The following is a 17385-nucleotide window of genomic DNA, read 5'->3' on the forward strand; positions in this document are numbered from 1 at the left end:
TTTTCTTCCTTGAAGTTTGCCGAACATCAAAACAACAAACAGTGATAACGGTGACCAGACCGGCAAAAGTAAGGCTTGCGACTTATAATTGTTAAAATACCTCCAATGATTCTGAAACATTTTACCCTTTTTTGGTTGTTAAATGTCAACAGTGCCAAATTTTTCGCTTGTTATTCCACGCCGCCAAAACATTCTTATTGACGTAAAACATCAGGTTAAAAAATCTGGCTGAAGATGTGAAAAAACATCCCAGCAGCGTGAAAGATCAAGCGCAAAAACCGCCACCATTCGCATTTCACACGGTATGCAGTCATTGATATTAAAATATTTCCGAGAAAATCAAAACTTTGGGTGACATCTTTCTTAGCAACGGCTTGATTGACACAGACTTTTTTTTCTTTTTTTTCTTTCACCCCCCCCCCCCCACCCCCCGCCCTCTCCCTGGGACAGCGTGAAGTGATCAAACGTTATGCTACTGTAGCATAACGTTGGATCACTTCATGCCGGAGAAAGTAAAAAGCACAGGCACACTGAAAGTCTTTTGGCTCTTCCAATCGTTGTGATTGCAACGGACTTAAACTACTTGTTCAAAGAAGCGACCGAATTTCAACGTACACGAACAAACTCAAAATAAAAGGAACAAATCATTGTAACTTGTATCATTTTATTGATATCTTCAAGAGTAAACAAACATACCAAAAATATAATAAAGGTGGCTCGAGACAAAGAACAAAACAGCATAATAGTAAGACATTAATCTTCGTACAGAACATTGTAGAATAGAATGGGTACATTTTGTTCCCTAACCAGCTAGCAATGAAATTCAACACACCGACCCTTAAGCCCCTTCGCATACTACGACTTTGACATCATACGCTGCAAATAGAAAAAAATGAATATATTAATATTATTAATAGCCTGCGAACAGGCTTTCCGGAGTTTTTTCCTCCGATAGCGCTAGGACGGCGCGAAGCGTCGGCGACGAGGTGCGAAGCGCTAGGCTATATTATTAATATATATACCTGATTGAAGAAACGTTGACCCGTGAAAAGCACAAACCATGAACGATAAGACCGAATGGGATTCTGGGTAGACAGCATTGGTATGTTTTTTTTTTTTTTTTTTTTTTTATTATATATTTTTTTTTTTTTGTGGGGGTGGAAAGATTATTTTTTTCCTTTTTTTTTTTTTTTATTTTTTTTTTATAGAAGACTTTTTTTTTTTCCTTTTTCCCAATAATTTTGGCTTTTTTTTTTTTTTTTTTTTTGGGCCCCCTTTTTTCACGGTATATTAATCTTTATTCAGAATAAGATATAGAAACAATGGAAACAAAAACAACATTCGCTGACTTCTTACACTTCGATCTGCTTTCCATTGTTAAAATAGAGAGAGGACAGCAGATACGTCATGGGATAGGTTATCTTAAAAAAGCGTACACATCTTTCATTTTTCAACTGTGACGTTGGTAATGCATATTAATCCTACCCTATCGCAACCATTTTTTTCCTTTTTGCTTTAGCATCCTTTTTTCTTATTTATCTGGAGAAGCAAACTATTACGGTTTTGTTTTATGTCAGGGTAGCTGATTGTGCTCCTTATATAAATTACTCAACATATCACTTAAAAGCTTCTTAAAGATCAGAGGTACTCCATATTTACGTCGATAGTGGTTTTTTACCTTTTATACTCCTCCAATTATAAAATGTTTCGTCTAGTACTTGTAGTTGCCTGCAAAACATTGGGTATGGTGTTAATATATAAAAATCTCAAGTGCGACAAACTGAAGCACATTACTTTCATTTAAAACTAAGAATTTTTAATAACTCCCGCTGAGTTATAGAAGAAGGGTAACCCTCCTATGGTTACCCTCCTTTTTTTTTTTTTTTTTTTTTTTCCGGTTTCGTTTAATGTGAGGTAGGGTTACCCTAGGAGAAGGGTAACCCTATCTGCTTGTTATGGTTACCCTTCTAAATGCAGGAAAGTTATTTTTTGTTTATTTGAGCCATGTAAAAGCTCGAGGTAGGGTTAATCTCCTAGGACGGTCAAGTTTCGGGCGATCAGAATACTGTCAGTATAGTACAACGTCTTTCGTAGCCTTTCACAATAATATTTTTTTTATATCTTTAAAACAAAATATTCAAGTTGGTTTGAATTAAAACAGATGAATACGTACATGCATCGCAGGTTTTTCTGCAAGATTTGTAATATCGTCCACATCTGTAACTCCTCAGGACGTATCTACAGTAGCCGTAACTCCGAGTGTCTCTGCAAGCTGCAGGAAATAAGACAATCGGTTATCACTTTCGTTGATTGCAGAAATGTTTGGTAACAAAGAAAAAGAATATAATCATGATTTGAAATTCAGTTATTTTTTCGTGGGTGTTTTTTTTTGTAATGAATATAGGTAAAAGGTAAAGTCTGTGTCCGAGCCAAGTGGCCCATACAGCCGGAGCTTATCCCAGTTTTTGATCATTAAGCGACTAGGAGTATTGCTTCTCCCGTCCCTGAATGGGATGCTAGTCCATCGCAGGGTTACCCCCAGCTGCAAATTCGCCGGTACCCATTTATACACCTGGATGGAGAGAGGCACTGTGAGAGTAAAGTGTCTTGCCCAAGAACACAACGCAGCGCGCCGGTCAGGGCTTGAACTGGGGCAGTTCGACTCGCAGTCGAGCGCGCTAACCAGTAGGCCCCCGCGCTTCCCACAATGAATATAGGGGGTCTGTTATACTCTGGCGGTCTGGCGGATTAAGCCGATTTTGATCGTCGGTCTGCTGGCGGTTTACAATCAAACATATAGGGCGGTCTCGGTCTTAAGGAGAAAATAAAGGAAATTTGCGGTCTGCACGCTTTAACTACTTATTTTAAAGGCTATATGTTAGCGTTAAGTAAAGAAAATTACTTTCAAAACTTAATACAGTAAAAGAAAAACTCACTTTTTTGACATGGAACTCTACTCCCGCATCTTCTACTCTGCTGAGAATATCCTCGGCAAGATCTGCCGCCATATGCAGGAGCCGGGTTGGAACATGTTCGGCGTCTTGTTTGCCTGCCTCCTGATCCGCACGAGCGGCTGCATTTGCCGTAAGGACCCCAAGACGACCACCCACCGTCAACTTGCATTAAGAAAAAAACAACAACAACAACAAAATGTTACTTTTCCTCTCATAAATTGAAATATGCGGAATGACGGTACTAGTTTCGCTTTACGCGTTGACCAATAGAAACCGCAAAGGCTTTACCAAACACCTATTTATCCAGCGATATTTGAATGTATTTGAAAACAAATAAGAGAAATGCCCTTTTTAAAAGCATTTCAAGGATTATAACCTATGAACTTCGTTTATTGTTAGAAGCATTTTGACTACTAACCAATTATAGTTCTTGCTAGAATTTATCAAAACAAAAACCAACCAACAAACAAACCAACAAAAACTTTGACAGAAAAGACAATTTCTTAACTTTCACCAGTGTTACCTTTACAAGGTTGTGCATTGCAGCGCCGTGATTCTCGGCTTGGTCCTATACAGGATCCGCCACTGTTTGGTCTGTCTGGTCTGTATGGTCTGTATGCCCCGCGACTGTATGGTCTGTATGCCCCGCGACTGTATGGACGTCTGAACGCCCCGCGATTGTTTGGTCTGTATGCCCCGCGACTGTACGGTCTGCCTGGTCTGTATGGTCTGTATGGGCCTCTGTATGGTCTGTATGAGGGTGGTGGGTTGTCGCATTTTCGGATTCTGTATTGAGAACCTCCCCCGCATCGCTTGCTGCAAGGGCCGTATCTGCTCCATTGGGACCAGCTAGCATCAGCTATGATTGAGAAAAAAGGCTTTATTCAACATTTTTTTTGCAATGGATGCAATACGACCCACTCGACCCACTTTGCTTGTAGCAGAAAGTTTTATTTGAGTAATAGGATTATAAAAATTACCATCAATTGAGGTCCTCTTCATAGTTTAAAAGCGTATTCTTCTAGACTTTGAGAGTCTTTTTACTGTTATAGAGTATTTCTAAAAATAAGACCTATAAATAATGTGAACGGCCAATATATGCGAATGAAAGTGACGTTCGAAGTTTTCAAAAACGCAATCCGTAACAAAGAAAGCCAGGTGAAAAAAAAAAAGGCTTTAGATTGGAAGCCACGCATGCCTAGGCTTTTTAAGAACAGCAGAACTACCAATAGCTAAAACATCCGTAGCTAGCAAATCTCCATTAATCCTTTAAATAGAAGAACTAAAGTACTGCTTTAACTAGCAACGCAGACAAATTCTCAGTAAAAGTGTGAAAGAAAGCCACCTTACTTTTACAAGGTTGTGAATTGCAACTTCGTGATTGTTGACTTGGTCCTACACAAGATCCACCACTATTTGCTGGGGGTGGGTTGTCGCACTTTCGTCTTCTGTATTGAGAACCTCCTCCACACGACGCGCTGCACACACCATACTGGCTCCAAGACGACCACTGACCAGCAACTAAGTTAATCAAAGTACATTTTTATTTTGAAATTAGTGATATACATCTGCTGCTTAACTTTATTCACTGGTTTGTGGCAGAAAATTCTACTAAATCAGTGTGCATTTCTCTGAAAGCTTGCATCCCTTTTGCATTTTAAAATTGAAGCAATGTATGGTCGACTACACCATGACGACAATTCCATTTTCGTACTGTTTTGCTTACAAGGCGTAATGAGTGTTCCACATAAATACTTCTGTGAATGCTTAAGTGCAATTTCCAAGCGGAAGACTAAAACAAGAAAAAAAAACTTATTACTCTACCTGGACAAGCTTGTACTTTGCAAGCAATTGATTGAAACGACGGTCCCTGACAGTTCTTTCCTCCGCTAGCTGGTGCAGGGTTGTCACATTTTCTTCTTCTGTGTTTAAAACCTCCTCCACAAGTCACAGAACATACCCCGAAAGTTCTCCATTGGGACCATTGACCATCAACTAAAAGAAGAAAAAAATATAGCTTATTCGTTAACTTTTAAACTGATTGGATTTCTGAAACAAAATGCTTACCTTTTACTAACTAAATTTTGAGTTATTTACTTAACGGTGGGAAAAATGAATCATAACGTTAATAGGCATTAAAATATGTCGATGTAAAATCACACAACATTCAAAAACAAAGGAACAAACTAAAAAAAGTAACACAGTAAAGCAGCAGTAAGAAATTATAATTTTGTCAACGGATCGGTATGTTACTAATAGACGAGGTATTTACCCGGACATGCAAGCGTATTACAATCCAGCGCCTGGTTAGAAGGCCCTTGGCAATTTTTTCCTCCGTTTGATGGCGCTGGGTTGTCACATTTTCGCGTTCTGTACTTGCGACCTCCTCCACAACTCTTGGTACACTGTCCGAACACGCTCCAGGGAGACCAGTTACCATCAACTACGAAGGAAATTAGGTATTATTACTTTTTTTTTATCAGAAATAAAAAGTTCTGGTTTTTTTTCTTCTTAGCATTAGGAATACAATTCAATAGCCCTTTTTACAGTTCCCGGCGCCATATTGGAATAGTAACCGCGCAGACATCAAAGCGAGGCTAGAGTTGACCCGCGCCTGAGCGAGAAGAGAGATTACAGTGAGGATTCGGCAATTTGCTCGTCTTTTTTCGCGTTTTTCGAAAAATAATCGAAAGTTTCAATTCTAATATTACTCCTTCGTCATCTCCTAAGATGTAAGGAAAATATTGGACCGCTTTTGGCTGTAAAAAAGGCGAACGAGCTTCTCACGGGTCTTCACTTGTTTTGGTTTCCCAAGGAGATCCAGCGAAGAAATCCAAGATGTAGTAATCAGATAAAGCGCCAGCATGGTAAGGGAAATTTCTTCGTCTTTAAAGCAAATGTTCTTTTCTCAGATCATAACAGCAAAGGATATATACACAAAACGCCTGAGTAAGCCGGTGGGATTTACGAAAGGTTTTTAATGTGCAATGTTTACAAAACTTTTGTTTACTTGTTTCTTATCGCTGAAGTTGATGTTAATAATATTTTACATCAAATAATGCTCTACTGTTGACAAGTTTACAGTGAAATAAATACCCCAAAACAGGAAATTATTCCCAATTTTGCAAACTGTTTTTTTTTTTTATTCTTGAGTCTGGTATTGTATTTTTATAAGAATAACAAATTAAGATACCGGCTAATTATTAACAAAGAGTTGCTTTTAGATAAAGTTATGGTTATTAGCTTAGTTAAATAAAGTTTTAATATTATTTCACAGGTGAAGAGCTATCCCAGTAAACAAGGATTGTGAAACAATCTACAAGGAATCCCCCACTTAAAAGAAGGCATAGAGAAACTTCTACTCAAGAAATTAACATGCAAAAGCAAAGGAAATCCCTTTTTGTCATCAACCAGCAGTATTATAGCACTTTATAAATCACCTGATGGTTAGTCTGATTGAGCTGCAAAGGAAATAATGCACATTGAAAAAACTGGTTGAATGTCAAGCAAAGTTAGGGTTCAGCCTCACAACAGCCGGGGTAGTTTAATGGTCCCTCAGTGATTACCCAGCATGAATCATTTCTCCAGAAGAGTTTAGAAGGCAACTCTTTTATCTTCATACTTTAGCAATGCATATATTCTCAACTTATTGGTCTCTATGCATTCGTCAGTTGTGGTTAGGAGAATTTGGTTGAAATTCAGGCCAAATTTAATTACTGTTTGTTTTCATCACCTCTAATATACATGTGTATGTATTGACTGGGTGAAATTTTGAGGCTGTTCATTCCCGAACAGTAAAGGGTTGACCACTCATGGGTCTTATTCACTAAAACCGGAAAATATGTCAATACCTATTTATATAATAAACAAAATTTTTGAATGTTTTTGTTTTAAAAAAAAAGTGGGGAGCTATAAAAATATAGCTCCTACATCATAACATGTAGTTTTGAAAATATTGATGTTATGTTTTAGATGAATTATTCTTTTAACATGACAATAAAGTAAATGTTTCTTGGAGGATAAGTGTGCATTTATGTTACGTGTGTCCGGGTCCTGTGACTTCTGCTGGTAAACTGTTCCAAACATTGATGGAGCTTCGACAAGTTTTAAAAAAAATAAATTTCCACTTTTCCCACGGAATTGAGATGAATTATGTTACTATGCCAAAGGGAATTTTATATGTACATGTAGATGTACTTTAAACTTTAATCATGAAGCTGGGTGGAACTCTGGTTCATTACGAACAAGAACAGTGTCCATATAAAACTCAGCCATTATCGAGGTAGGAGTTTCTCTTGTTGCACCCTTCTGAGGAATGTCTTAGGGGTGAAGTGTCTCTTGCCTCTTAACAAGAATTTGGTGTAAAAAAACTGAGTGATTTCTCTCCAAAATAGAGAACACAGTGGCGGATCTAGGGGAGGGGCCCGGGGCCCCACCTTATTCTTAGGCTAAACAGAGGCCAGGATGAGGCAAGAATAAAGAACGAATACAGCTGTACCTGGACATGTAAAATAATAGCAATGATTTATTTTAAATTTGATCATAAAAAGTTTTAGACTTTGAAGCTTCTACCAGTAATGCAAGGTCCTCATTTTCCTGCATCACATAAGCCTTACCATTGTGTTTGGGTGGGTATTTTTTTATTACAACATCAGGAACTGTGAAAACGCTTTTTAGAAACACCATCATAAATGACTTATTTCAAAACTATTAAGTCAATGACTGCATAGCTGATGCAGTAATTTCAACTGTGAAAACTTTTTTCAACTCTTCAACAATTTGCCCTCTGCTTGTGGTCTTTCCATTTGTTGAGTAGATGATTCTCTGTGTCTTCTTTTATCTGGGGGACTCCTTTTAGATTGTATCACAATCCATGTTTACTAGGATAGCTCTTCGCCTATGAGATAATATTAAAACCTTATTTTACTAAGCTAATATTAAACTCTATCTAAAAGTAACTCTTTGTTAAATTTATTCTTGTAAAAATACCAAAAATCTACCCGACTAAAAAATAAAACCGTTTGCAAAATTGGGAATAATTTCCTGATTTGGGATATTTATTTCACTGTAAACTTGTCAACAGTAGGGCATTATTGATGTTAAATATTATCAACATCATCTTTAGTGATAAGGAACAAGTAAACAGAAGTTTTGTAAACATTGCACATTAAAAACCTTTCGTAAATCCCACCGGCTTACTCAGGCGATTTGTGTATATATCCTTTGCTGTAATGATCTGAGAAAAGAACATTTGCTTTAAGGACGAAGAAATTTCCCTTACCATGCTGGCGCTTTATCTGATTACATCTTGGATTTCTTCGCTGGATCTCCTTGGGAAACCAAAACAAGTGAAGACCCGTGAGAAGCTCGCTCGCCTTTTTTTACAGCCAAAAGCGGTCCAATATTTTCCTTACATCTTAGGAGATGACGAAGGAGTAATATTAGAATTGAAACTTTCGATTATTTTTCGAAAAACGCGAAAAAAGACGAGCAAATTGCCGAATCCTCACTGTAATCTCTCTTCTCGCTCAGGCGCGGGTCAACTCTAGCCTCGCTTTGATGTCTGCGCGGTTACTATTCCAATATGGCGCCGGGAACTGTAAAAAGGGCTATTCAAGCAAAGATGTGGTCATATTAAAAATGTCACAAATACAGTCGATCTTCTAGATCTTGCGATTGTAAGCGGACGCACTTGCGGTCTGTAAATTAAAGTGCTGGCTTAAGGGAGGTGCCCACTTATGGGAAGTTAAAATTGTAGTGTTGTACAGTCCGTTTACGCTATAAAATATAAACTGAGCAAAAACAACATTATAGTATAGAGCATTACGGGTCGAGTTTCAGACGATAGACCTACAATTACTCAACGGACTAATTTATACAGCAGATCTCTGTTATCATTAATTTATTTTACCAGTGCATGCTTGCGAATTGCAGTGTTTTGATTGTTGAGAGAGCCCTGGACACTGTTTACCGCCACCGGAAGGTGCTGGGTTATTGCATGTTCTCGTTCGGTACTGTGAGCCTCCACCACAACTCTTGGTGCATTGACTGTATTGTCCCCATGGTGACCAAGAACCATCGACTGTGAATACAAAATTAAAGTTTTCCACGAGAGATAAATTTATATTTCATGTAAGGGAAATGACTAACAATTTTCACTTCGAACTTTTTTATCGTGCAGGCAGCCTTATTTTCCATGGGCGGAGATGTCTTTTTTGAAGCGGCTTTTGAGGGTTCTGTACTACTAGTCATAAGAAACATTTTACTATTAGCGAAAAATAAAAACTTCTTTTTATGCAATAAAGACAGCAACAGATCATAATTAATTCGGGCACCGCTTAGTTTATCTTCTTTGATCAATTTTCGCCAGTTTCGATTTTTGCATTAAACAGGGTGGAAAAGGGGTTATGCGCGACGCGTGATTTGGGCAAAAATGAGTCCTCGAAAGAAGTGAACAGTGAATAGATGGTCCCTAATTGCTAGACGCATGATCATTCCATCTTCAAGGTTATGATTCGTAGAATTCAATGATAATTTCCGTGAAAAGAGATTACTAGAGGTTCATAAATCAGTATAGGATAAAAAGAACTACAATTCTTTAACATTGCACTCTACACGTGTTTTCAGAATTCACAGAACGCTAGCAACAATAGCAGCAAGCAGTGAAGATTCTGAAAAACGGTCCTTGTTTTTCTTTCCGTTACCTGAGAGACAGAGGTTGGCCAGAAATCCAGCCAGATACTTCATATTCGTGGAATTCCATATGCGTGATTCGTGATTTGAGGAATTTAAAAAAGCTCGTGACTTCCCCAATACAGCAAAAGAAACAAGATTAATTGGCATAAAATACTACAGCCTGAAATTGGATGTTAACATATAAACATGAAAATGTACGAAAAGTAGACGAATAAAATGATTGTCCTACCAGCACATGGATGTGTATTGCAGTTCTGTGCCTGGTTTGATGGACCTTGGCAATTTTTACCGCCACTGGATGGTGCAGGGTTGTTGCAACTTCGGCTTCTATATCTTACACCACTTTCACAAGTCTTTGAACACCCTCCAAACATGCCCCAAGGACCCCAATTACCATCAACTATGAAAACAATTATTATTGGTCAAGTTATTCTAAGTTAACGGAGGGGGGGGGGGGGGGGGACGCTAATTTGCTCTCAAAACCCATCCGTTTTGGGAAACCATGAGTTATTTTTTTCCCTTGTAACACTCATTTTGTAATTCTACCAGTCAAGACTAGTGCGAGACTGCCAATTTGCCACCTCAGCTCACCTCTCTCACCTCGGGTCATGTGACGAAACAACCTCTCCCCTCTCCTCCCCTGCCATCCTTTTTCCCTTCCCTTCCCTCACCTTCCCTTACCCTAACTCACCAAAGTATATCTTTATTACATTCATGAGAAAAATATCAAGGAACAATCAGTCAATATCCATAGAAATGGCTTGCAACTAAAGGAAAAACGTTATAAAACGAAATGAATAAGTTAATTGCATATTTACCAGGACATCCTTGCGTATTACACGCGTTTGTTTGTCGAGATGGCCCAGAACAATGTTTACCACCGCTAAAAGGCGCTGGGTTATCGCAGGTTCTGGTTCGGTACTGTGAGCCTCCTCCACAGCTTTTGGTACATTGGCTGTAGACTCCCCAAGGACCCCAATTACCGTCAACTGTGGAGAAGCATCGATTCAATAGGCAATTCCGATATATTTTAAAATATTCTAACTTGGCTCCGAGGCTCGGGGGAATAGAACAAAATAAATGATTTATTTATCCCTGAACCTCGACTATATCTTTGGCTAAAGAAAAACAAAAAAGGAAAATGTGAATATCGTTGTTTGTTTTGAGATAATGCAGCAGCGGGTTAAACCACACCCAAATTGGTCTAACTCACTCTTTCTGACAAGCATCTCTGTCCCGGTCATATTTTCGTCTTTACACTGATAGCAATTATGGTAGCAAACATCACACAGGTACAGATAATGTCATGTTTAGTTGAAGCAACAGCAACTTATAAGCGATAATAAGCGGTTATTTACCAGAACATGCTTGTGTGTTACACTCTCGAGACAGCATGGACAGCGCTATGCAGCGTTGACCGCCATGTTTTGGCGGAGGGTTTTTGCATTTGCGATATTTGTATTGTACACCTCCACCACAGCTCTTACTACAGGGTCCATACTGTCCCCATGAACTCCAACTGCCGTCAACTGAAGAAGCAAAGAGAAAAAATATAAAGGAAAGCTATTATAACGAAGGTGATAGTAAACATTTTAGAATGTCAAGTTTAATTATTGACAATGGCTTGCGGATATCAAAGAAGGGAATTATTAAGAAATCAGTAAACTAATTTGAGCTCAATATCTTGGTGTGGTTCGTTCTACCAAATGGAAGAAAACCATTTGGAAGCAAAATCCATTCGTTAGAATTGGGCTCAAATAGTAATGTAGTTACTTTTTCATTATTTAAAAATGCACAACACAAGTAACCTTTTTTGATTCCTAGTGGACCCAAGTAACCAAAATTGTTACTGTTGTTAATAGCTTGCGTGACCGGCGTTCGAAGGGAAGGTTCTGGGCGATAATCGCGTTACTTTGTTTTAAATAAAAACCGTTTGCTATGTGTTTGTTACATTTATCTTCCATAGATCTTTATCCTTGAGGGTTTCTTAAGGTCTACATTTAGAATTTTAGTTACTAGTTAGTAACCGGCGTGACCGGCGTTCGAAGGGAAGGTTCTGGGCGATAATCGCGTTACCTTGTTTTAAATAAAAACCGTTCGCTATGTGTTTGTTACATTTATCTTCCATAGATCTTTATCCTTGAGGGTTTCTTAAGGTCTACATTTAGAATTTTAGTTACTAGTTAGTAATTCAGAGGGTGTTTCTTCTACCGTTGTTTCCAAATTTTACTTAGCGAAGGTCTATTCCTTGAGTTACCTGGACAAGGGTGAATGTTACATGGTCGGCGCTGTCTGAAAGCTCCTTGACATGTTTTGTGGCCAAATGGTTGAGAAGGGTTGAGGCATTTGCGAATTCTCGATTGCATTCCTTCTCCACACGATTTACTGCACTTGCTGTATTCACCCCAAGCTGTCCACTGGCCTTCAGATGATGCAGCCACGGCAGCAGCTAGTGATCCCACATTACCTGCAGAAAGTATATAGGTGATCTATTTTACACAGAGCTTGTCAGGGAACATATCTAGTCCTTAAAATGAACGAGAATATTTTGTTTTCTAAAGCGCTGGCCAAACGGTAACGCAAGTGAACACAAGTAATCGAAAGTTGAACTTGCGTACAGACTTACGTTGGGTGGCCAAACGAACATGCAAGTTTAGTCGCAAGTGCACGCAAGTTTGGAAAAAAGCCATTTAAAATGCTATGAGGTGCAATTCAGTTCTTGAAGTAAACTGCAAATGCTTTGACTTGCGTTCGGTGGCCAAACAGTGAAATACTTGCGTTAACTTAATTGCAAATTTTATCTCCACCAAAATGAATGCAAGTCAACGCAATTGTTCGCAAGTCGACGCAAGTGCACGCAAGTCCTGGCCAAACAGAAACGCAAGTAAACGAAAGTTTTCAACTTGCGTTTCCGTTTGGCAAGATAAAATTCTCTGTTAGTGCTGCATACCTGGACACGTCACGTGCTCGTTGCAATTCCGCTGTTCTACTGTGGGCCCCGGACAAGCACTTTTCCCGGATGAGAGATTGTTGCATTTCCTTGATCGGGATTGATAGCCGTAACTACATGATTTGGAACATGGACCATAAGCACTCCACGAGCTCCAGCCTCCTCCTCCTCCTAAAGCAGGAATATGTATTAAAAGTATAATTTCAGAGGTGGTTATAAGAATTGGGCCATTCTGATTGGTGATGAGAAACTTGGCTTAAGAGGCTCAAATCACCACGCGAGAGGTGATTATAGCATCTGAATGAAGGCTTGGTTACTATACCATGCTACCTTTGGTATCCAGGCAAGTAAATATGGCCACATTTGCTAAATGAATTTTCCTTCATTTGAAAGAAACCACACGAAGGGTCATGGATTTTGAAAACATTGGGAATTTTGAAATTGATTAGCAGGGCTTTGGGACCGAAAATAGTTTCAAGAGAATGGTTCTCAAAGCGTTAGAATTGATAGTAAACACAGTGGTTTTGGAGATCGCACTATTTTTTGTTTTTTTTTTTTTTTTTTTTTTTTTTTTTTGTCCATGATAACAAGAAAAAATTGACCTCGGTCAATATTTATATATCTGGGCTTCACGCTTGGTCAATAACAATATTTACCAAATTTTTGATGTGGCACTTGAATGAGCCTATTAAACACTATCCTTCTCGGTACAGATATTTCACCTTTTTGCGAAATTAAAAACTCACCAGAACATCGACCACAGGTTTTTGGACAGAACCTGGAGACAAAAGGATGAAAACAATGCCTCCTATATCTACGGCACCAGTATCTTGACCTGTCGGAGCATCCTAAGGAATCGAATGTATCAAATAAAAGTGATCAACCTACAACTGTAAAACAGTAGACGAAAAGAGACACAAACGTTTTTTTCGATCAAACCATTAAACAGTCCAATTTGTTGCACCCGACTTTCAACCAAATATACATTACTTTTCATCTTTTTTTTTATTTTGTGTATAAAAGTTTTTTTTAGAGGTTTTAAGTTTTCATTTTATTCGCATTACATTGATATCAAAAGAACATATACGGTCATATACCTATGATCGGGTTGGTCTCATCTTGCAAGCTCTCTGTAATCGAGGGACAAAAAAATTAACAACACATTATTTTATTATATTATTGAGCGATATATTAATTTTAAACAGTAGTTTTCCCAACTATCTTTTTATACAAATGTCTCTTCTCGTATGGATCTTTAATGTGTAATACAACGGGTACTGAATTTTGGTATTCATTATCATTCGTATCGAGAAAAAAAAAAAACGAATGTAAACGATTTTAGTTCTAGAGATATACTCTTAGTAGACCTACCCAGAAAATTTATTATTCCGAGACCCCAGTAGAAGGAGGCGAACTTATGACCTTTCCTTTCTGAGTAATTTTTAAAGCATAATTTCATCATTTCATCTGTTAAGCCTCAAATGCGTAAGTATACTGTAATAAACGTCCGTAAAATTTACCTTTTGGTGTCTGTATCGCTGTTTTATAGTAATTTCACTTCTTTTGATAAAGCTTTAGATGATTTCGACTTAAATGAAAACCATGAATACTAAATATCGTCTTAGCCATTTTGCAATCGTTTATTATCTACTTCAACTACCTTGCAAATCTTCCAGTTCCTCTGCAGGGCCTAGAAAAAAAAAAGAAAAAAATGAGTTGTGAAGCATAATAAACTATCCACTGAAACAATTACGAGGAAAGAAAAGAAATTGAAACAACTCTTAAGTACCACTCAAAGTAACAATATTATAGACTTCGTTTTCGATCGTTTTCACGATCAAATTTTAGCACAAAGACAGATAATGGAGAGTCAGTGCTCCAGTTTAACCTCACAATTTTGGCAACATTTGAGAGTAAAAATCCAGTATTTTTGGTCAGTATTTTATAACTGGATCCAGTGTAAAAGGTCTGAAGAATATATTTTCATTTATAGAATCGCAAGGACTCTATTACGTTACTTAGGTTTTCCTTAAGTAGAATTTGACTGCAGTTGTCCCTTGTCAATATTTTCTTCCTTTCTTTCAAGTAGCCCCTCTTACATCTTATGTCTCTGATATAACATATCAATAGCTCAATTACCTGCTTCATTTTCTTCCGTTGCAAAAGAGAAAGAAAAGCCCGCAACAAAGAGTAAAATCAAGACCACTTGTCTCTCCATAGCTATTACAACAAAATGCAATTTTTCAATTAAAATTCTTTTATAAAAGCTTTTAAAACAAAAGAGCCATTTTATATCGGTTTTATGACACTTGAACCAGTATCACGGTTGAAATATTGTTCACCAAATATTTCTTCTGGTGTACATACAATCCCTTCTAAAGCGGTAAAACCACGTTCCTGAAGAAATGTTAACAATCTCCATTTGGAAAAAATACTTATATCCATTTTTTAGTAATACATTTTTTTTAGCGGGAGGTATCATTAGCTCGAGTATTATTGCATGCAAGAGTTTTGATCTAGAAATAGTCTTTGGTTTGTTGTTTTTGAAGATTACGTTCTCACATCCCGTGTGGTTTTAATTCGGTAGTAAATTGCAATATAGAGCGTTTTCATGACGGCCATATTGGTGCTCCTAAACAATAGGAATTTTTGCATATGAGTAAAAGAAATACAGTTCACTGTTTAGGAATAAATGGCCAATTTGCTTTCAAGTGGAAACGCTCTATTCTAAATATAATTTTATATCTTTTTAATGATGGGTTACATGTGCAACGAATATTCGCTATTTTTAAACTAAAAAGACGCCCCTTGCGTTGCATTTGTAGCCTGTGATGAACTTTACGTTGGGTACAAGGGAGCTACTAATATGAGCATTATACTGAGTGTAAAAGAGCAATATTAACCGTTTACAGTTCCTTGACAGTTGATGCAATTCAAGTGTTCAGTGTTGTGTCAAGTGTTCAGTTCTCATTGTAATGGCCAAGGTCGGTACCGAGAAGGGAAATTTTAAATCACAAGTAGTGATATGTCAAGCCAGTTTTGCGCACCGCTTTCAAAGATATATTGTTGGTGATCCTTGCTATTTTGTTACCAATCGCACTTATGCGGTCTAAAAATTGTGTAAGGGATGTGTTTATACGCCAGAAAACCACAACCGTCTGTCAAATATTACAACAATGAACGCTCAAATTATTCTTCAGAAATTATAAATCATTTTCCCTGCCATTCTTTTCGATGCACAATTCATTTTTTTACTAATGTTGTTACAAGCAGGGTATTGTCAAATGTTAGGCATAGGTGCAAATTTGATGAATTTGTACTTTCCTTCATACTGATTATCATTAATTCATTGGGACCGCCTTAGTTTACCAGAAGGCTTCTTTGAACATCTCACGAATGCTTAATATGTGTTGCAACCACGTTATTAAACTGATCGAGAAAAATCCGGCGGACAAAATCTTTATGAAACAAAAATGTTCTTGATTAAAAAGGTCTTGTGGTGTTTAAAGTGACTGTATGCTTACACTAAAAGAAAACCTTTTTTCTGATATGATGTGTAATATAGAATTTAGTGAGTGAGTAAGAAGGGTAAAATATCACAATAACGCCCTCGATGTGGTTATATTACTCCTAAAAACCTGAAGTTATTCCAATAGAAAGGAACAAAATTTTGTTCGCGACATAATAGGAGCCAGTAAACTTTAAAAATGCAAACTAATGGTGCGCAACGTGACATATCGAAACATTCTAGGGATTTCCGTTATTGGAGTTTTATTTTATGGGTCGGACCCCTTTTTATTAGATGAAAAGCTTACTTTCCCATCTTACATATATTTCATTCAGTATCGAAGTTTTGTGAAACGAGAAAATAATTAAGTAGCTTCTAGAATCACAACCCTGCATAAATTTGGAAGTTCGTTCTCTTTTTCTTCGTAAGGCTTATTTAATCATAAACTATATCATACTATTAAACATTCTTTAAAACAATTTAAGAGATATTTTTGCCACTTTTTTTACATAACTAGTAAGAATTTGAACTAAGTAGTATGCTAACTTTTCACAAAATATAGCTTTTACTGATGAATTCAAAGCCTTCTTTTGTTAATTGTAATAGATTTCGTAAATTAACACAAAGCAGAGTTCTGAAATAGGGACACTCGTGATCAGTATGATCGACTCTTACAATAAAGCTGTTCGAATCCTTAGGTAACTACTGACAACCAGTGCAACTGGGGTTGTCTTATTCCTTATCTTTGTTTAGTATTGGGAAACGATCAATTGAATTTATTTTTTCCTTGGAGTAATTTAATCAAGATAGCATATTTATTCACATTAAAAGTGTAAAAAAGCGTTCTCTGGTTTAAAAAGTAAGAAAAATATTTTATTTTAACGAATGTAAAAAAGAGAAAGCGCGTGGTTGGATAGTTTTCACACCCTCCCTTGCATATATTTCCAACCACGCGCTTTCTCTTTTTTACATTCGTTAAAGGCTATAGTAAAATAGCCGAAAGCTCATATTTTTTCTTAACTTTTTAAACCAGAGAACGCTTTTTTACACTTTTAATATGTCTTATCCTGGTTACAGTTCAATTTTTAATATTAATTCACAGTCATTTACTCAGTAAAGCCACGCACGCAAATTTTTTTTTCAATAAATTGTATTTCAGTGTTTAAAAGCGTTGTAGAAATGGCTATTGTTGGAGTTGAGGCTATTTAAAAAGCAACAAAAGGATAGATTTTCGTTACCATGCCTATATTTTATACGATGACCTTTTCTTCATTGGA

General features: G+C 37.3%; 1 protein-coding gene across 2 annotated transcripts; it reads right to left on the reverse strand.

Annotated features, from left to right (window-relative positions):
- Positions 1 to 650: 650 nt before the first annotated feature.
- Positions 651 to 14821, reverse strand: LOC144657275 (SCO-spondin-like). 2 transcript variants are annotated; one of them, XM_078517599.1, is made up of 18 exons: positions 14740 to 14821; positions 14261 to 14290; positions 13698 to 13730; positions 13347 to 13448; positions 12601 to 12768; positions 11908 to 12117; positions 11009 to 11179; positions 10469 to 10639; positions 9880 to 10050; positions 8866 to 9036; positions 5227 to 5397; positions 4779 to 4949; positions 4305 to 4475; positions 3478 to 3813; positions 2937 to 3116; positions 2174 to 2272; positions 1679 to 1728; positions 651 to 876 (listed from the first exon to the last, which is right to left on the reverse strand). In XM_078517599.1, exons 1-17 carry the CDS (start codon positions 14816 to 14818, stop codon positions 1712 to 1714), a joined length of 2451 nt encoding a protein of 816 aa, XP_078373725.1. In that variant the 5' UTR covers positions 14819 to 14821; the 3' UTR covers positions 651 to 876; positions 1679 to 1711. The 2 variants fall into 2 exon arrangements, with proteins under 2 accessions (XP_078373725.1, XP_078373724.1); XM_078517598.1 differs by having other exon boundaries at positions 12601 to 12771.
- Positions 14822 to 17385: the final 2564 nt, after the last annotated feature.

This window comes from Oculina patagonica, chromosome 6, assembly GCF_052425735.1.
Source record: "Oculina patagonica isolate OP01 chromosome 6, crgOcupat, whole genome shotgun sequence".
Lineage (NCBI taxonomy): Eukaryota > Metazoa > Cnidaria > Anthozoa > Scleractinia > Oculinidae > Oculina > Oculina patagonica.

What these genes read in the sequence shown, in the direction of transcription:
- LOC144657275 (XM_078517598.1), bottom strand. Translation starts at nt 14,818, where the DNA reads ATGGAGAGACAAGTGGTCTTGATTTTACTCTTTGTTGCGGGCTTTTCT. An exon ending in CAATACACATCCATGTGCTG is followed by an intron (nt 9,037 to 9,879) that starts GTAGGACAATCA and finishes TTGTATTCACAG; the next exon opens with TCGATGGTTCTTGGTCACCA. An exon ending in TAATACGCTTGCATGTCCGG is followed by an intron (nt 4,950 to 5,226) that starts GTAAATACCTCG and finishes TTCTTCTTTTAG; the next exon opens with TTGATGGTCAATGGTCCCAA.